The sequence below is a fragment of the Battus philenor genome, unplaced genomic scaffold, assembly GCF_028537555.1.
Source record: "Battus philenor isolate CCGP_79_NKW_IND1 unplaced genomic scaffold, ilBatPhil1.0.hap1 SCAF_23, whole genome shotgun sequence".
Classification (NCBI taxonomy): Eukaryota; Metazoa; Arthropoda; class Insecta; order Lepidoptera; family Papilionidae; genus Battus; species Battus philenor.
The window spans coordinates 6158787-6181214 of record NW_027181686.1 but is presented as its reverse complement, the minus strand read 5'-3'; the positions used below and the strand labels follow the sequence as shown (position 1 = coordinate 6181214).

At 32.1% G+C, this 22428-nt stretch overlaps 1 protein-coding gene across 1 annotated transcript; it reads left to right on the top strand.

Moving 5' to 3' along the window:
• The first annotated feature begins 127 nt into the window (after window positions 1-127).
• vib (phosphatidylinositol transfer protein vib) lies at window positions 128-21789 on the top strand. Its single transcript, XM_068767162.1, has 8 exons — window positions 128-312; window positions 619-649; window positions 5222-5333; window positions 8766-8917; window positions 11025-11102; window positions 17397-17627; window positions 18405-18463; window positions 19486-21789. The coding sequence occupies exons 1-8, from the start codon at window positions 296-298 to the stop codon at window positions 19622-19624; spliced, it is 819 nt and encodes a 272-aa protein (XP_068623263.1). The 5' UTR covers window positions 128-295; the 3' UTR covers window positions 19625-21789.
• Window positions 21790-22428: the final 639 nt, after the last annotated feature.

The window sequence follows — 22428 nt, the reverse complement described above, 5'->3', positions numbered from 1 at the left end:
TAATATTGGGATTAAATATTACATGTCCTTTATAAATGTTACGGAAACTGTTATATATTATCATACTGCCATAAGGCTTAAAAAGAACGCAACAATAACTGTTGACGTAATATCCGTTGCATCATGAACTGAAGCATGCGCCTTGTCATTTTCAGTCATTGGTTGATTAAAGATTTTAAAATTACAATATTCGGATTATCGGGGCATTGCTCAAGTGTTGTATTGTGATAAGAACTTTATACTGTTGTAGTGAATAACCTAATGTGTATTTAAGTGAAAAAATACATAAATCAATATGCTTATCAAAGAATAGTAAGTACAGGTTAATTTGTGTCTTTCGGAATAAGAATCGATTTTTTGTCACTACTAAAATTTTAATATTATTTAACATTCAATGCGGATAAGTTGTAGCAGTATTGTGTCATTAATTTCTTACTCATACAACGATCATTCTAAACTAGTAATGTCGGAAGAGAATTGATCTGACAATGACAGTAGGATCGAGTTAAGACAGAGCAAATGAGAAATATTACTTAAGGGCATTACTTGACATTGTTATATCATTAAATTCAATGATTAATATGAGTTTTATTAAAAATAAATATTTTTTTTTTACAGTCGAGTAACTCTTCCTTTAACAGTTGAAGAGGTAAGGGAGACTTTTTATATTTTATCCTTATGTACTAACGATCATTCATAAAATAAATAAAAATGTAGCAACAAAAAATATATGACAAATATACTTTAACTTGAGATTCAAAGGTTTTTTCTAATGTTTCTAGTATATAAGTATGCTATTTAATTAACTCTGAAATAACAGTATAAAAATATAATATCATTATCTTCTAATCTTTGATAATCATAGTAGTTTTAAGAAATTGTATTTTACAATTTTCTGTTTCTAATCTTTCTACGTTTTGTAAATTTTATTTTTATAATTGAATTTTAATTATAATATCTTCATTTTTGTATTTAACTCTTAAGGATGAAACTTATATACCAAGTAAAAATTTTATAATTCTTAAATATGTCATTCATCAGATATCCAATATTTGAATGCATACTTACTTAAACTTAGTGATAAACTAAACTTGCTTTTTAGAACTATGAAAAGGGTCTGTTTTGTTAGTAGTAACTTAGTAACTCATTAAATCTGATTTCATTGTACATTAACCAAAAAAAGAAGTAAACAATGCATATTTGGATATCTAATTTCTAGTAAAGAGAACAAAAGAACAATAGATATATTCCATATTGTTTGATCCTGCACATAAAGTTAATATTTATATTTTTAATTGTAAAAAAATGCATGCGCTCTTGGTTAATCTATGTTTTCCTTTATTGACTTTGATAAGGTCCTTAAAAGACACTGGATGTAGGCCACTTCAATTTAGTTCAGCCTTTTAAATATATGGGGGCGGCCTAAGTCGAGCAGTGGTTGCCATACATCTTAAAAATGAAAGTCCTTTAAATGTTTTTGTGTAGATTCCCAACCTATGCATGATAGATTAAAAAATCATACGGATTTAAGTGTTTTGAATAATTTAAAAATAAATTATGAAAATTATCCATGCAAGAAATATGTTTTGTGCTATTTATAACATCCTCAATGAGCACTAAAAGTACACGAAAGTGTTGTGTAAATTAGTTTCCTCTGCTATTATATAATTTAAAAAATATTGTATAATCCACTGCATTGCACTGCATTTCTGATGTGATATAACTAATGTCTCTGAGAGATTTATTAATGTCTCAATCATGGAAACATTAGACTAAAAATAAATATGGTTGATATTTAAGTTTTAAATCATCCATAAAGTTTTGGTTAAATAGGTCAATGTCTGACTTTGATACAGACAATTTGGTTTTGAAACATATCAGTAATATTTGCTGCCTTTACTAATATTTTTGTACATTATTATGATAATTTATGAGTTGAAATAAAAATTAAGTGGTTATAAAAGTATATTAGTGGAAAAAATAAGGTTTGTTTAAGCCCATGTTAATATTTCATAAAATATAATACATTGAAACAAGGAAGTCTTATTGTTTTTTGTTGGAATATTTTGTGATATCCATATATATTTATTCAAAATGTAGCAATTAAAATTTTTGCTTGATACTTTAATTGAGGTATTATTTTTTGTACATTTTATTTGTTGAAAAAACTAAGATTTTTTAGTTTATATGACATTGAATATGAATTTTTAATTTTATGTTAATTCCTTTCTTGTATTTAATATTCTTGATAAATAATTTATCAATGTTGCATATTTTTATTGCCACTATATGTGCAATAACAATAAAACCTTGAGTATGTAATATAGATAGAAATTTTTATGGTATGAAATTAAAATATGCATAAATTTATACATAATTCTTTGTAAATATGTGGCTAAATATATATTGAAAGGAATGAAAATTTAAATTAAGAAATAAATTAGTTTCAACAAAATCTATCTTCCCACTATTGTCAAGTTATTAGAATTAATTTAACAATCTTTTACAAGATAATTAACTATTTTTAAGTTTCCTAATTAAATTACACACTAATTATTCGCTCTGACTCAAGATATGAGCCGTGTTAAAATTTTTTTTTTTTTTGATTTGAGGCGAGAGTATAGATTTCATAATTAAATGTACACGAATAGTCATTAATCGCAAAATATGCACAACGGATTGAACTGGTGGCCGACTGAACGAACGAGTTGCATTATGTCGACACTTCACCTTATTCACGACCCCGAAAGCTTTCATCTCGAATTACGCAATCGTTATAAACGTCAATATGAACTCTAAATAAACGAACCGAACAACAAAATCTCTTCACTCTAGTTTTGGATGGTAAAATAAAGAAAAAACAAAACTTTTTTGATGTTTCGCTATTTAAAAAATGTTTGGTTTTTTTCAGTACTTTTTCGTACGAAGGAGAAGTCGCTCTTATTCATAATAAGCCTTAATATTTGCGTAAAACCGTTTTGTTCGGAATTTATCAGCATTTGTTTGCAACCAAACCTAATGGTTCTAAATAGAAGCCAGCTTTCTTTTCATTGCATTAGTGAAAGAAAAAATAATAGGTCCAAAAAAACTCCCACCTTAATTTCACGTTTTGTTTTAAATATATTCGTTGAATTCTCGTGAATAATCCCTTAAAACGCCTGATAACACCAAAAATTTTAAAGATCTCATATTAATTCTAGTATATTGTAGGGCGAGCAGGAAATAATAATTGTAAAGAATCGAAACATCAACATATAAAAAATTGCATGTAATAGTCTCTTTAGTATTTTATATACGATTTTTTTTGTTTGTGTCAGGCTAACGGAAAACTAGCGATTTTTTGAAATTTTTTTTACGTCATTGTAGTAGTTAACATTTTTGTCATAACAGTTGTGTGATACTTAAAATCAAAATAGTAGTCAGTAAATATAGCTGGTTTAGTACAATAATATAGTTTCCTATTATAATGTTTTATGTTGATAGATCAATTATCTATACTCGTACCATCCTTATCGGCGAGTTTGTACCATGTACAATTATTTTCTTTTAGCAAACTGTGGATTATTTTACTATATTATAATTTTTTTAATGTCGGATAATCTAATAAATATTTACCGGGAACAAAATGGCTTACTTTATTACCATTTTTGTATCAAAGGTATCTCGAAATAAGAATAGAAGAATGTGATAATTATAATAATTTTATCTACTTATTTAAGTAAGACGACAATCAACACCTGCTAGTGACTTCGTAATAAGAAAATAGTTTTTTTAGTTAATTTATCTTCTAGTAGTTATTTGCAGGCTTACATAGTCTATTGGCGCAAAAAAAAAACTAGGTAAATATGCATTCAAATATCGCAGCTTGCTAGCTTAAATTTTGAAGCATGGATACTTGAAAAGTGAAATGATAGAAAAGAAAAAAACAGAAATGACAATACCTCGTGCTGTAATAATATATACCTGCAGGATGTATTATTTAAAGAGCAAAACCTGCGAAAACTTAAGTCTATGCCAATCGATCAGACTGTTTTATTATCACGAGCATGGCTGCATCATTAAACACAGAGAGACTAGTGCAATATGTGAGGCAGGTGTAACTGTCTCAAAAGCAAAAATCAATGATCATAGAAACAAATATTTTTATTTTGACTAGTACATTATAATAAACATAATATATAAAGATAAATTATTGTTTATGTCATGATACGTGACATCTCTCCTTCGATCTTTTCTATTTCGGGAGAAAAATCCTATTAGGATGACGACTGGGCCGCAACTTTGTTCATATCGGGTCGCGAGTTTGACACCCTTGATGTACACAGTACTGTTTAAACTTTGATTGTATTTCGCACGATGTCTCGATATAATCACTGAAAGTGGTGGGCTGATTATAATTTTTAAAAAATTGTCAAGATTGGTTTAATTTTCATACTACATAGTTATAGACAAATTCATAAATTTATTGTGAAAACATTTTTTTGATGTCTTTTTCTTTGGGATTATAATTTTTTAATTTGATTAAAAGTTTAGTATTTTTAGATTGACTTAGAATTATTTGAAGAAAAACATAATTAAAATATTTACGTAAACTTTTATCTAAAGACGACAAATGCTATTACAAAAACCAGTTTCTGTACTTGTTTGTAAAGTAGTTTTTATTCAATCGCTCAATTGTTATTGTTTCCCCTATTAAATATATTCTTTGATATTGGCTTCCTATTTTGTAATAGTCTAGGTGTTTACTGAATGTATCTTTTATTGACGATGTTACGTAATTTTCCGTTTGTCGTGCGCAAGCAAAAAATCGCCCATTAATATTACTTATATTCCTATCTATTTTTAAATTTATTCTAAAAAAAGTACATTTAACGTTTTACACAAGTCCTCATTTATTGGCCAAAAAATTGAAAATTTTGGATTTAACTAGAATTGAAAATTATGCAATTTTTGTTTTCAAGAAATATATATATGTTTTGTAAAATGTTGCACTTCCGATTCGAATTATTAGGTTAGGTTTTAAGTAATATTATCGAATTCTCAACAAAATAGTTTGGAATGAGGGAATTAAAGAATGTTTATTATAAATACGTTTAATACACATCTAGACCCTTTTGCTCCCGGGTAACCGAATATTACCTATCTCTTTTTTTGATTATGTTGAACATTTTAAGTTTTAATAGTATTTATTGCTACTAAAACATTTATATACTGTGTGCAGTACCAAGTTGCTCAGTTGTACTGTGTGGCGGAGGTGTCCAAAAATGAAACGGGCGGTGGCGAAGGCATCGAGGTCATCAAAAATGAACCCTTCAGTGACTATCCCTTGCTCGGTATGTACTCTTGTTTATTAATTAACATACATTTACACTCATTATTCATTTGACAGCCATAATATAATTTGAGGCGACGTAGGGTTCCGTTTTAAAATGAGTAGCAGTGTCCTTTGCGTGCCATAACACCGCACTGCAATCGCTAATCTGCCTGCCAAGCGTGACGATTGCTGTATATCTCTCGGAATTTCGGAACTAATCAAGAGATCCGCAGAAGAACCAAATTCACCGACATAACTCGAAGAATTGCTCGTCTGAATTGGCACCAGGCGAGGCACATCGCTCGGGCTACCAATCGCCGTTAGGGCCGAAAGGTTCTGGAGTGGCCACCACGAGCCGGTAGCCACGGCGTGGGTAGCCACCACTTTAGGTGGTCCAAGGATATAAATGTGATGTAAATGAGATGTAAAGTCTTCTCATAATAACATATAGGTTATAAGTAATTTACCTAACTTGTGCTTACTTAGAATTTGTTAGTAGCTCTTAAACAGTTTATTTTCAACATTACAAGAGAAAGTATTTATTCGGTGGTGTTTATTGTTTTAAATAATTAGTTTCATCTTTATAAAAAATTCTTTAGCATCAGCGTTAATACAGTTTCAAGTATGAGGTGATATTCTCTAAAAAATCCATGACGCTTGCCCTTGTAGTCGCTCGCGCCCTCGACCTTAGTTCATGGTCCGACTTAACAATTTATATCTCGGCGAGTTAGTTGAATGCTAAAACGTATCAGCATATTATATTAGTTTAATTTCTATAGATATGACTTAAAACTGTAAATTGATGTATATTATAACAAAGCGTTCATGTACGAGTATTTGAATTTAAAATTAAATTAACGAGTAGTCATTGAAGCTGAAACACACCTTTTATGCACTACTGATCAGAATGTCTTCTTCTAAATAAAATAATAGCGGCTTATTTAATGCAAATCACAATATTCAATGTTTAATTTACAAAAAAAGATACAAACTGTTTCATTGTTACAGTTAAGAATAAACCTAGAACCAATCTGAAAAATCCTTCTCTAGTATTAGCATGTTAAACAAAATATGTTACTGAAATAATCATAGTCACACACAATCGGTTTCAACAACAAAAAATAGATACATAATGCAGGGTACTATAACTCCATTTTTTTTTCATTTTTAGTCTTATTATGTGCATAATAATACTTTGTATTTATAAGTGTTCTCCACCTATCATCGTTGTCTTTATTGATAAGGGTCGTGACACGGAGTAAAGAATTCTCCGTGTCCAGCCATCCTCATTATGCTGCCGCCTGTTTCTATTTAAAGCATCGTGGGTGCAAGAATATTGGTGTCAAGTGACTAGTGGACGACGACCTTTTGAATATTTGCCCTCGACTTTTCCAATCACCATCAATATTTTGAGGTTTTGCCATCCGTATGTGGCAAAAAAATCTAGTACTTTGCTGGCTGATAAAAGCTAGACTTTGTTATTAAGATTCCTATTGAAACGATCTCTATATGCTATCTTTAAAAGGTAGTAATCAATCCCGTAACTTAATTGGAAAACATTAAACAAACGACCAGTTTTTTTTGTCCTTCCTAGTGATATATCGGAGATAATATTAACTACTATCAAATATAAAGTACAGAATTTGTAGCTCTTTGGTAGAGAACTGAGAAGCGCGATCGTAGGTCGCGGGCTCAATTCACAGGATACAAACTTATATAATTCACACTGTGCGAAAATTAAATAAGATTGCCTCTGCTCACAAACAAGCTTCCAAAGGATGGGCAGCAACGTTCTCTGCGTACCATAATTCCACAATGCGATCGCCATACTGCCTGTCAAGCGTGGTGAGTATGGTATATCTCCCCATAGATGTCTCTGGGAAAGGCATTTGCTTTGCAATAGGCGTCTTGAAGGCAGAAATGACTATCCTATCCTATACTCATATTTACTGCATTAAATATATTTTAACATTTTAGAGTTTTATTACATGTTTATTATCATTCGCATTTTTACTATCTTTGTTTGATAAATCTAAAGATTATAATTAATATCTTTATAAAGTAATTTGGCGGTATAGCTATATATTTTTTAACCTTCAGTACTGGTTAAAAGACAGTTACAGCAAGTTATTGAGATATTTTAATTCCACGAATAGCAAACTTTAAATTAATTACGATTGATTTACATTGTTATGTCATTGCATCGAATAAACATGAACTATCTTCCCCTTAATGGATTTGCCGTAAACAAATCGTCCAATAGCTAAAGCAGATAATACAGAAATATGTTATTCTCAATGGAATTATAAAACATAAAAATGTAAAACATTGGGCTCATGTCAACAGAACCTTCGTTCGTAACAAGCCGTAGTTATGACGCCACGAGTATTTATTCAGATGTTACAACGTCTACGCACGTCACCTAAACTAAACAATCACATAAAAGTTCTCAAGAGTTTTTTCTTGAGAATAACCTTGTGCGGATAATATAGCCGAGTGAACTGGTTAGTATGACCACATAATCAAATTATTTAAATGTAATGGGAATTCTGATTAATAACAACTTTGCCTAGAAAAATATTATTCTAGATAATAATATTTTTATTATCCCCTATCCCCGCTTACTTCGCGAGGTCTGTACGTTCTTTTCTGGGTTTATTTTTATAAAATCTGTTCTTGATAATTTTAACGTGCAAAAAAATTTTCTTAGCAAATTATACCAACTAGAGCGATAGTTTTTAAATTGGGATTTTTTTTAATAAAAGCCTCAATAACTGCGCTTGCCAATGAAGTTTCATAAAATCGGATATTAGTTGAATTTTATTTAGCTAAGGAAAATTCCTTTCAAATTTCAAGACTCTAAGCCTCATTCATGGTTCCAAAGATATTATGATGAGTCGTGGTATAGTTGGAAATGTCTTATATGTATAAATGAGGTACGTGAATTTTTATGCTTTCTTGAAACATTGCAATTACGACAGAAGTGTTTGCGTTAGGAACAAAACCTTAACGAAACCCGTTATATCATTAAACTGAAATCCGAGAAACTCCGTTTATATTAGTTTTCTGACCCCTGTAACGACTTTGATGTGAATCCAACAGAATTTTAACTAAGCCCTCAGTTATATACACGTTTCATAAATATAACAATCGGAGTATACACATTTACTATAGAGAAAACTTCACAAATTGGAAATTAAAACATTAAGGCCATACTCATTATATACCGATAAGGACGCGTGTATATATGTTATTCCAGAAATATTAAATTTTTTAGAAATAAAATTATTTCATTATTTTAATTTACAATAATAATCGACCTTAATAAAATTATAATTTTTGGTCGTCAGTTTTTCTTAAAACATGCGGTTAAAATTTTTTTGCACAGTCATGATAGTAGTAAGTGTTAGCGGTTTACTTGAGTGATCTAAAATTAATTATTTTGTTATAGGTGGGAAATACTCATCAGGGCAGTATACATACAAGATTTACCATTTGGCGTCGAAGGTGCCTGCCTTCATTAGGCTGCTCGCTCCAAAGGGCTCCCTCGAGGTGCATGAAGAGGCGTGGAACGCTTACCCCTACTGCCGGACTGTGCTCACGGTGAGTACACTTTGGTATGATAATTGCGTTCATTTAGTGTTCTAAATTTATTTTAGAAATTTTATCAATAAAGCCCATCTAATTCATAAGTTAAGTGGCAGTGTGGTCATATAGTGCACAGGTCGCAAGGACCTTAAGGCTCTAGAGCGCAACATAAGACGTCCACCCACAAGGAGATCAGACGATTTTGTTTAGGTCGTCAGAAAAAACTGAATGCGGGCCGCGGATGGAAATCTATGGAGGAGTAAGTATGTATATGTATATCTAGAGAGATAGTAATATTACAAAAGCAACAAACATTCGCATGTTATATGCAGAAACGTAGATCTTACAAGAGAGACAACAAAAAGCATCGATGCCTTTGAAATATAGTACTAAGGAAAAATGTTTCAAATGTCATGAAGTCAACCTCGTACTTTTATCCTATTCTCAAGGACCTGAAAATTAAGCAATGCCTGGGCAATGGTTCACCCCAAAGTTTGACCACTGCTCTATTATGCGAAAAATATAAAAACTTATTTTTAGTATAACGTGTAAGTTCGCCCGGCATCATTTCTAAATTTGCACTCGCGAAACATCTCGGTGAGAGATTGGGTAAGACTGTAGAAAAAACCCATACATTGATTCCTTGGACTGTGACTGATGGCTCCATAATATAAAAAGATCCCGCGTTTCAGTCCTGCCAGGGATTCAACCAGTCACTTGATGGAGCATTTAACGAAGCGTCGTAAAAGCTTCACGATTTTCCAATCCGGTATATCTATGTGACAAACCGAGTCCAGATTTGAAACGGCCTTTAAATTTTGTTACTAAATAGGAGATAGACGCCTCTAATGCTCATCTAATATCAATCCACGTAATATATACTTCAAAAAGAAAATACACAAGAGAAGAATGTGTGTTTGAAGCTTGTAACCTTAGTATTATAATCATTGTGCTCGAGATGGGCTACTAATATAAGTTATAGAAGCTGTTGATATACGATACATCATATATTGTATGTCAAATCAAACAAAATCTTTAGTCATTGTACTGTTTGCTACTTGAAATCCATGGAAACTAAATGCTACTTACGCAAATATTGGACGCCCGTCATTAAAAAGAACTGCCATCACTACTCGACCATGAGCGACGATTGAGATGATAATTATATATTTAATTAACCTTAGCAACTTCATGCATCATTTTTTGTTAAATGTTGAGAAAATGAAATAATTCAGACATGACAAAATTAATGTCAATTTTTTCAATAGTGTCTATTCAAAAATATTCATAGAGACATACATTTGAGGCAAGGTATTCTAATGCAGTGTACGATTCATCAATTAGTATCCGTTTACTTCTCACGTTAAGAACGGGTGAGCGTATGGCCGAGCACAGTGTCCATATAAATAAAAAGTCACGGGATCTCTATTAAATCACTAAACCCCTCCTTCTTCCAAGCCGTGTCCAAGTACTTCATTTACTGCTACCGTCTTTTTTTACTCTGTTTTATACTATAAAAGTTTTAAGAAGATTTTGAAATTGCGCCAGTCCAGCACGTAGGTACCATCCCCTGCCTCTTTTATCCTTGACATTGCCGACAAATATTAGATTCTTCAGTCTCCAGATTAACCGAGTTCTTCCGTGCAACGCGGCAGAAGTAATAGTCTTAGGAAAAACGTAGAATCATAACTTTATCACAACTGAAATGAAAACGAAATATTTATTGATTTTAATTAATAAAACATGTTCGTTTTAGTTTCACACACATTGTAGCTTGTATATTGGGAATTTGATGTAGTTGAAATGACTAAATCACTCCAAACTGTAGTAGACTGCAAATTTTGTACATGTATGATTTTCAGATAGGAAACTGATTGAAAATTACAAAAAGCAAGAGGCAGTTTTGAAAGCATTTGCAAAAGTCAATTCGTCTATAAAAGGAGTACCTCCAAATTTTGTCTCTGTGAAAGTATAACGGGTACAGCGTTTCAAAATCATGGTCAATATTCAAACTAAAAACAAATATTTCTCACTGCTTACAAAGGGATTACGTAACTATTGCAGTGTTTCCGAATGTACAATAGTAAACGGCTTGTATTCTTAAAAGTGTATTTATTTCCAGAACCCCGGCTATATGAAAGAGAACTTCGTCATTTGCATAGAGTCGCTACATTTACCCGACGTCGGTGATCAACATAACGTAAGTGTTTTGAATACATAATCTGTTTCCCGCTATTATCGTAAACGGATACTTCAATGTTTAATACTTAGGTTCGCCATTGTTCGTATGTATTTTGACAAAGTTCCGTCTAGGCCTGTGATTGTAAACGAATACTTCCAAATACACCGTGTCATGTATGTAACATACCTTTTATATATACTTGTGAGTGTAAAATAAAAAATGTAACCAAAAGACCAATATGTTTGTTAAGAAACTAATTTAAAGATATCTAAAAGAAACAATTGTCTTATTGTTTGGTTAGAAAATATAGAAGCACTCTAAGAATTTCGTGGCACAATAATTGATAATAATTGGCTTAGATGTATATGACATGTATATACACATAGTTGATAGCGGTGGTAACCCAGCCGTAGAGGACAGACTTGCGATCGCAGGTCTCGTTCGAGTCCCGGAATAACAATTTTACATAATTCACTTTATATACTAATTAATAGACTTTATATACTAATTAATAGAATTGTCACTTTTCATAAACTAGTTTCCAGAGGATTGGCAGCTGCGTCCCTTGCGTACTATAATACCAGAAAGCACTGTAATCTTTGGAGGACGCCTGTCTTTTAGAGGGCGTGAAACGACGACGACATATAGTTAAGAGTTATTGATTAACAATATGTTTCATTTTTAGTTTTGACGTGAAGGACATAGTTATGGCAAAGAAATTTATTATTTCAAAACTTGGACACAACATTGTTTTTTTAGTATGTGATAAATTATGTCATAAATGAATACTCTGCTCCTCTCATGTTACTTATAAAAAAATGTTAAGATTTTGTTGAGTAATAATAATATTTAAATACATAAACCATTTGATAAGCATTGTAGGTAGGCCCCCACTGTTTGGATCAACGACATAGCATTATCAAATATACACAACATATTGCACACAAACACGCGTGCGATGCAAAAAGATCAAACACAACCTCTCACTAACCGATGGGTTTCCGAGGACGGCGGGCGGCACCTGCGATCGTATATAGCGACGAGGGCGATCCAAAGTTGGGTCCGGATCCCAACTTCGAACGCCGTGTAACTTCTGCTGCCACCTAATATTACGCACTTACATTCGCTGGACCCTTTAGTTCCGCGAACTCAATTCCGATGAAGCTGAAAAACTCGGGCTAACAGCAACTACATCTACAGAAATAATGCAATGCAAGACCGGTCATTGTGACGACCTTTAGCCTTTTATGCCTTCCAACGACCGATATGGCGATGATATATAAAGCATTAATTCTTATCCATAGGTTGACTTTATTATTATCCGCTTGAGCGTTGTTTCCTATACTTTTAACCAGAAATTCGTTCAAGCAACGAATTTATTTAGTGGGCGCCTATGTAGAAAAGGCATTCTATTTTTAATTTAGAGTTTATAGAACATGTTTTTACACATGGTAAATTGTTACCTATTATACTAATGTTATGTAAATCATGTATTTTATACTTGTTGTTATCGTGGTAACTAAAATGCTTTACACCTTAAACACATGCCGATAAGTAAAAAAAGAAAATACCTACTAACCTGTGCGAATCAATGTTAAGTGAATCGAATTAATACTACAATTTGTTAAGGAAGTAGATAACGTTTCATATTGAAGTGCCTTAACTTTGGTATATCTTACGATTAAATTACAAGTCTGAAGATAATAATTCACTTAATAAATTTATCTTTTGAAATTTACAATACACGTACCTGACTCAAATTGTTATAAGTCATATAGTCGATAAACTTTTATTAATGTATAATAACACTAAATATAAATGTTTGAATAATATGGGTAGTTATTTAAATGTTTGAAACTGAAATTTAAGTACTCGTAAATATCTTATTGTAAATGTTTGGTATAGTAATTACGTATTAAGAGAGCTAAGTTTAGAAATGTCGTCTCTTACTTTGTTGACAAGTTTGGGATTTCTCTACGAGATCGAATCACGAATGAGGAGGCCACTTAGCGCACAGAACAGATAGCCGGCCGCTGGCCCTTGAGGTTCTGCATTAAAGATTACAAACCGGCAAGCAAAGTCTAAGACGTCCACTTGCAGTGAAATAGACAATTTTGATACAACCGACCGAAATGCAAATCTATGGAGAAGCTCTATGTCCGTCAATGGAAGTCCTACAAGCTAAAATTCAGCATTCGCGCTTTCCCATTTTTACTTTGAATAGTTCTATGGACACGTGGTGTCTTTGAACCCGTAATCGATCTGATAAATTTTCGTTTTCAATAAACTAAAAATTGTCAACAGAAACGTTAATCAATCGTTTCATCGCAAAACAATTTTTAATTCAATGGCCTTTTCCATTTAAATTATTTATGTAACACGTTCAGGTAATTCACCTCGGATTATTTTCACCGATTTATATATAAAACTGAATGTTGACTCACTGTAGATATGAGTATCTACGAGTATGAAATATAATATCATTATCGCGGTACGAAAGGAAAGCGCCTTAGTCAACGGCCTTGTTTCTGATCCTTTGATAATGGCGCGAATTGTTCACAGTCCGAAAAGTTTGTCTTTGTTCTTATTTAGAAAGTTTTTGCTTTTTTAATCTTACTACAAAGTTACAACAGAGTACTAAAACTGAAACCGTTTGGAAAGTGGATCGTGACACCGTGAATAAGATTTGTACAAGACAACTGGTCACAAAATCCGACATCGGCACCTAATACCTTGAGAAGTAAATACACATGTTCGCATTTAGTTTAATAAATGTTTAAAATTGCACAAAAAGGATCGAATACTAGATAAACTGTGCACGTTTGTTTACTTGTAATAGTCTATATATAACGACTCGACCACGATCTAAATATCACTACGAATGCAAATGAAACTGCTTCAGTTACGACTTCCACTTTCATTATTAAAATAGTCAAAATAGCTTAGTGAAGATATTACATAATATACGTTATAAATACGCACACTTTAACATTTACATCTTAAGTCATTAAAAATATTTTTGTTTTGCAATAGTATTATTTAATAAATATGATTTAAGTACTCGTAGAATTTACATAAAGTTTACATTATTATTTTATATTAAGTATCATCACTTTTTATTTTGATATAGAATATCTAAATCGAGACATTTCAATATTTATTAATGTCAAAAATAAAATAAACCATTGTTATGACGTAAGATCGGTCTCCAAAAATACAAGATTGTAGACAGCCAAGCTCTTCACACCCGACGAGAGGTGCCCCACTAACACAATTCAATGTATAAAGCTTAGCAACAACCTTCATATTACGTAACACTAGTGAATCAAGATGTTTATCTTATAACACTTTTTTATTTATCCAATTGTCACTAAATTTCGTCTACTTCAAATAAAAAGTCACATTACTCGATCTATATCGTTAAAACCTTTTATTTTGAAAGGAAGATTTTTTTTAATTTCTAAATTGTATATGTCGATTAACGGTGTATATACCGATAATTATGGCTTATTATAATAACTGGTTACATCAAAGCCATAAATTTATATTTGTCATTGACATGACGTGGATCTTTCTTATTTCCTTAAGTGATATGTCAAGTCCAGTATAATTATTTTCGATTACACAACAACTCGCTAATTAACTTAATTGAAACAAAGCATATTATTAAAATCGCAGCGCAAAACTTGTTTTGTGTACGACCAGCAAGGGTTATTTTCGCGTGTAACGGGGTCGTAATACCGAGTCATTAAAATTATAATAGATATGAATATTTAATAAAAAATAATGAATATGTTAAGAAATAACAAAGTAATGATTTTTTTTTAAATCTGACTTATAGCAAACAGCTATTCAAAATTATATTTCGTCAAATTCAATGCTCAATTCCTATTAGTGCAATTCTTCAGTTTTTTGTAATCTCATTTTGGGAATTTAAACTAAAAAATAATGTTTAAAATGGCATGTCATCGGATTACATGTTAAAATTCTAAAGAACCCCTGCTCATTTAAAACGTTACAATTCTTTCATTTTTGTGTTTTATTTTAACAAGTCATATTTGATATGATTATGGATGTTCCTTATTTTTGGCCGCAATTATGGCTTCTATAGTTATCGTTTTAAATTTTTAAAGCAACAATTATTCTTATTTTATTAATGCTTTGGCTATACTTAAACTTTTCTCTATACTTAAAGCACTCTGTATAGCTAACTTAGATTAATGAGATAATATGAGTACATGATTTTTTTCTTATCAATCTATTTTCATACGTCGTACACAATTACAAATGTATTTCGAATCGTCCATTACAATTAAAAATATTGTCGATTTTTACTTCCAACACTATATCCTTTGCTTTATTATATTCTAAATTTAACCGCAATGATCTAAAGCTACGCCATTACTATCTATATATGTATATACCTTTTTTAATTAGATTGGTATTAATGTTTTTTATATAACAAATTTTTTATTTAAATAAAAAAAACGGATTTTTATGTTACTAACGTTTTAATATAAATACTTAACTTTTCAATTTTATATAAATTTTATATTAGTATGTAAAACAGGGTAGTTCTATTTATGATTTGCTCAGAATTTCTCTGCGAGATCGAATCGGGAACGAGGTCAAGGAAGCGATAGCCAAACTTATGGATAAGACAAGTGGCAATAGGCGCGGGCGAAACAGGTGGATAGAGACGACCACGGTCCGGCAAGTGCAATGCAGGGCATCCACCCACGAAGTGGACAAACAACCATGTTAAGGTCGTCAAAAGACGCTGGTTGCACGCCGCTTTCAACCGAACCTATTGGAAATCCGTAACGCCTATGAACCGCACCGCATTTCTTATGGCTGAAATCGTGATGAACTAACTCCTAAATATTATGCTAAGTATCTTGAAATAAGATTTTAAATCATGTCAGTATGTCATCTCTATAATTGAATAAATGATTGTTCGATTGAATGGAAATCAAATTAAGACATTTATAAGGTTAACTCCGGGGTGAAATGTTTAAATGAGCAGAACAGCTCTAACAAATGATTAAGGACAATTTGTATATGTTGCTTATACTACATATACATATTCACAGATTATTAAAATGCACTACGAATACCATTAGTTTGTAATAAAGAGTTAAGGATGCGTTTATACAAAATGAAAAAAATTGGCGCAAACATGACATGGCTGTCTACATTTGTTGTTTGTAACGATGCAGTTGCGTTTTCCTTCTGTTTAGATTGTTCCTGTTTACCCTACCGCACGGATGTTTTGAACTGATTTAGGTTTAACAACTGTTTAAAACTGTATGTTGCATGAATGTCATGAACCATAACACGGAAACAATGTCCAAAAGTTTTATCATTAATGTAAAACAGTTAGACGGTAGATAAGATAATTATATACTTTTACATTGTATTAGGTGAAATTGTTACTTATGCTATTTATAAAAAAGTGTAACTTGTGAATGAAATTTTAACTTTATTTAAAATTGTAATTCCATTCTGTATGACTGTACAATCTTTTTTGTAATTTGGCATGAAAACGAAAATAAACTATAAATACATCTTATATAATACCTTTTAATATAATTATAAATTTGTAAATAATTTTAAAATAATATATATTGCCTTTTATAAAAAATCTACGATTTCATGTTTTATTAAAAGTTATTTTTTTGTTTTTATTGGTGAACTAATAAATTTTAGGCCACACTATTGTTATAAATTATTAATGCCAATGGTTATGCTACTATACATCAGCATATTAAAAACATTTTTATTTTGGAGAAATCCTACAGGGGTCTCGGTCACTCTACCTATACGGGTAAAATCAACGGTTCATGCCTGTTACCTCCTGGCTAAAATCCGTGGTTATTGTGATCTGTGTTATCGAAATTACGGGAACACAATACCGCACCGACGAATACCGTAGTTCCAACGGGGGTGGGCCTTTATCTCGATCACTTAGGCAGAGCTGGACCATCAACCTTCCCTAATAACCTACGCGAAATTAACTTGCGTGGCCCTAATATTAGGAGAGCCGTAACATTTGAGGAGTTATAAGAGGGCATGGTGTAACTTCTACCGTTGAAGCCTCCGGCTGTCGATCGTAACAACTTCTTGTCGTCATTACTTACTAAACCTAAGCCTAAGTCGAGGTCCGGTCGAAGGGGGCCATTGAGCCTAGTTGAGATTTTGTCGCGATCTTAAAAAAAGGATTTAGCCCTGTGCTCTCGAATTCTTGTTTCCGAACGTATGTTTTTTTAATAACAATTATTAATACAATAATATTTATTATTCGCTCCCTAGGTGCACGAACTTTCAGCTGAGAAATTAAAGAACCGCGAGGTGGTTCACATCGACATCGCCAATGACCCACTGCCTTCCGCCGACTACAAGCCCGAAACGGACCCCACCAAGTTCAAGTCGGAAAAAACTGGCCGCGGACCACTCGTCGGCCCCAGCTGGAAGAATGACGTGAAGCCCGTAATGACTTGCTACAAGCTCGTCACCGCCGAGTTTAAGTGGTTCGGCCTTCAGGTTAGTTTAACCGACAAAGTTGTTTAGGGATGATATTGGGATGAATAGGTGATAAGCCATGGATAAGGTATAAGTAGATGATAAGCCATAATTCGATAAAAGCAAACGATCATGCCGAAGTTGTGAATGCTACTTGATCCGTAAACAAAAACAAGTGTTTTTGTTTACGGAACATTCTAAGATGACATCCTCTCTCGGGGTACTTTATTCATGAAATGGAAGGTAACAGCTAATATATTTAGGTAATCAACACAAATTTTGTGTTATTTGTAATTGAAACCTGTATATCTTAAGCGCCCGGATGCCGCTTCGTTTATTGTATTAGGGCTCACATAAATGCTAGAGTCATTGTATTAGGTTCTTACTTTGTTCTAGAGATGTACACGTATCTTGCTTATTTATGCTACTGAGGTATCTGTCTAAGATTCTATTGTTTCTTGTGCGTCTTATAAAAATATCTATGTGTAAAGACATTTTTAAATTTCTTTACAATAATCATCTATTTATTTTTCTATCACAAAACTGCGGTATAAAAAACGAAAAACGGATAAATTCACTCTGTCAAATATAATATAGCCTTTTTTTTCTACAAGAACCTTTCAATGTATATATATAAATGCGTATATAGATATATATAAAGAAAGAGAGAGATAAATATGTAAATAAAGTTATAGATTTGCTGTGTTGAACTTCTGTTTTAAGTACATCAAATACACCTAAGAAGAACAAAATTCTTTACGTTCAAAAAACTTAACTTGAATTTTATTTATATTTCAGAGTAAAGTCGAGAATGTCATCCAGAAGTCAGAACGACGGCTCTTTACTATCTTCCACAGGTAAGAGAACTCTATGTTTTATAATTACCCTATACATTACGTACAAATATATCCAATAAATTTAATAAAAGTTTCTTTTATAAAGAACAATTGTAAAAAGTATTTAAAAAATGTATAAATTGTGAATTATAATTTGCTACTTAAAAACAGACATTAATACCATAATAGAAAAATAGCCATTATAGAGCTAAAAAACTATATTACCGTTTATAATAATAAAATACCTAAAGTTTACTAAAGAACCTGTCTCATAATTATGGACTATATTGCATGTCATAATTATGTAATGTGTACAGAGCATGTTCGGCATAGACCAATAAAATGTTTTTTTATATTTATTACACAGCTGTAAAATATAGGTAATTGCAAAGATTAGATTAATTTGCAATCTAAAGAAGGCATTATTCACTACGTTTACACATTTTATCTATATGGAAAACAATATTTGAGTATTTATAAACTGGACAAGATAATTTAAAATATATAAAACGATACAGTTTACACTTTATACGAAGGTTGCGCCCTGGTAGAATATTTGACGAATTGCTTCCACACGTTTCTATGACCTGGTTTTCTAAAAGCTTTCATTATTGTGAGGCTCGCCACCACCTTCACAGAGTCCACTGCATTAGTGATGGCCCTCTTGGTCTCTTTCCTTCTACTTTTCCTATGATAACCAGCTTATCGAGATTCTCTGGTTGTCTCCGAGTTGTGACCCAAGTAGCCCGGAATCTACTTGTAGCAAATGGTTCTCTTGGCAGTCTGCGCTTTGCGTAGTATTCTTCACTAGCACCACGTTTCAAAAACGTCAACTTTTCTTTTGTTTGCCGTGCGGATTGTACTATGTATATTGTTCTTTATATGATGTTTCTGAAAGTTGTTATTAGCTTAGTTATCATTCAGGAAGCCATTTTGTTGTAATCGTAATCATCATTTCATATGTATATAGGCCTCCATCTAAAAATTTCCAACTATTAATACAGTACATAATAATAAATAAATGTAACTATTGAAAATTGCAGGCAAGTATTCTGCTCCATGGATGATTGGTACGGCATGACAATGGCGGACATTCGGGCCATCGAAGATCGCACTAAGGAGGAACTGGAGAAACTGCGACGCGAGGGCGAAGTGCGTGGCATGCGTGCAGACAACGAGTAAACGCTGTGGTGTGAGTGCCCGCGTGCGTGTGCGTGTCACACGCGCGCGCGCACAGAGCGGAGCGACGGCCGCCCGGACATATATGCCGACGTGGACGCAATATTCACATTTATCGATTAGCATTGCGATTGTAAAATTTTAAACGTAGCTGATAATATTAATTCTGTTTCAAGGTTGCTAATATCTATTACGCGCCATGATCTGAATTAAAATCTAAATGTACCCCGTACATTGCTAACTGCTAACGCAGGTACAGTCGCATAAGAAATGAGATACAAAAATCTTCATGTATTACTTATTTCAACAGAAATAAAATACAATTTTAGAGTAGTTTAAATTTGTTGGTACGCGTTCTGCGCTCGGTCGTTACCTCGCTCTCGCACAATGCCCGAGCCTCGACGTCCGAGATTGCCGTCTGGACCGCGGGAACCATTGCTCATTTAACTAAGACTATTACATAAAATTATGGTGGTGCACCATAATGTCATTTTAATTTTTGTAGATAAATAATTATATTCTAAACACAGTCCCAATACACTGTGCCCAGGGATAAGTTGTATATTACTGCAAATATATTCCATGTATATGACTATATCTAAAAGAGTTCTAACATTTTTTTCAATAACTTTCCACGTGGTCTGTCGTACGATCGGAGCACATCTCGGTCTCGGCGAGGGCATGGTCAACCGTTAGCAAAATGATTTCACTGAGATGAATACTATTTAAATAAGTCAATGTAGTCAGTGGTTGAAGGTAGTGTTGTCGTTACCTAAGGAATTACATTCGATATACATTTTGGACAGATTCTTAATGTTTAGCAAGATTTGATGGAGTTGTTTACGTCGATTTTAGATCAGATTTTTCGCATATTAAAAATGAATTTATCTACGTGACCGCCCAATCCAGGGCGGGCATTGTTTGGCTGTTGTGTAATATAAATTGTCATAGATTTACTAAAGCGTATTCCTAGTGATTTTTAATAGTTTGGTCCGTTTATTGCATAATATGTTGGTGCAATATATTTTTATTAACGACAACCTAAATATTAATGGTAGCTCGATTATCTAATTTATTTCACGGGTGTTGCAAGGTAAATTAATTCTTGTTAAGAGCTCTGCCTTGGGCCTCCGGGCATGTTACGGGGACATAATTTGCTAGTGTGACTGTTGCAGATTGGCTACCATTCAAATTGCAACATCCATTAAACAGATTCATGTTTATTATTATTTAAGTTTGTTGTTTAACAAATCAGTATTTTAAATATTTGTGTGACATTCCAGATTCTATACTGATGTAAAGATTGTGAACTATAATTGTATTGTTTGCCAACTAAGAGAATTATCTATATTTATAGCTCTCTGTCATTTTAATAAAGGAAAATATTCCATATTCTTTGATGAGAATTATCAATTATTATTTGAAATATTAAAATTGTGTATATTGTCACATTGGAATTCTTGTTTACTAAAATTATCTGCAGATAGAATGAAAGCGTATTAATGATGTTCCTTTATTTTTTAATTATTAAACAGTGTCATTAGGTGTGTTTTAATTTTTTATAATTTAACTATGGTCGCGGTACACAGATGGATATAGTATAGAATACATATAATATAGAATGTCATCTTAAAAACTTTCATCTGTGCGAGCTGCGACGTTAGTTTTTTATGCTTGCATTATTGCACTTTGTATAATTTTTGAAACTGAATGTAATTAGTTTATCATCAATTAGAGCGATTACGTAACGCTTGATTACAATCTTTCACTATAGAGATAGCAACACCTGCTTGTAGCGTCGCATAGTGCTTTTATCCATTTGGTTTTATATTTTTCTAAACATTTTTTTTATCTCTATATATACATATTTATCTAATGTACTTAATTTTCTGTCTGTTCTTATATTTCACCTTGCCGTTGAATGTTCACATGAAATTTAGGCGTCCCTGTGAGTACATCTTTAGTACGAAGATTTTCTAACATTGTGTTACTTCTAGAATTAATTCACAAGTCCATTCACACAATGTTAAACAGGATCTATTTTATGGTGTAAGAGTTTGAATTGGGCTTTATAATAAATAAATATAATAAAATTAATAGAAGCTTCCAGCGTTGGTATTGTTAAAGCTTATTTGTTGCAGTTACCAAATAAAATTAAGTACACGACATTTTTTTTATTTATTTTTTTTCTGAACTGTGATCACCCTGCTTTTTCATGCTTAAATTTCCTGGTTGCATGCTAGCCAATTAGTTGTTTTAAAAAATTATACACTTCACAGATCAATAATATGCAAACTGATTTTCCTATTTTTTAAAGAGTAATCACAATAAAATTATATTTTTGTCCTTAAAGAATTTCTAAGTTATCGAAATAAGTTCGCTTATATAACGCCTTTATTTTAGCTTTTTTTCTTTAATCTTTTATTTTACTTTTTCGCCTAAATTGACTACATATTTCTTCGTAGAGAACCTTTAAAAGATTGATCGATTGCACGATTGATAGCAAAATATTTAACACAGATAGAAAGCTAAAATCGTCAATTTTAAATGTTTAGCTAAACAAAAGTTTTGACAATTTCTCGCATTAAAATGTAAGTATAATGTAACAAAATAACGTTTATTGTAAAATGTATTAATGAGATTTTGAAGGCCAAGAAAATAAACCAGTTTAATCGAATTGTTGTTTTTGAATTGTTAAAAATCTTAATCATTACATAAAGTTGAAGTGTTGGATCAGTATGGAAGGCACTTGAAAGTCGCTTAGCGAATGGACAAGTGTCCACGACTTGAAAGTGAAACGATGAACT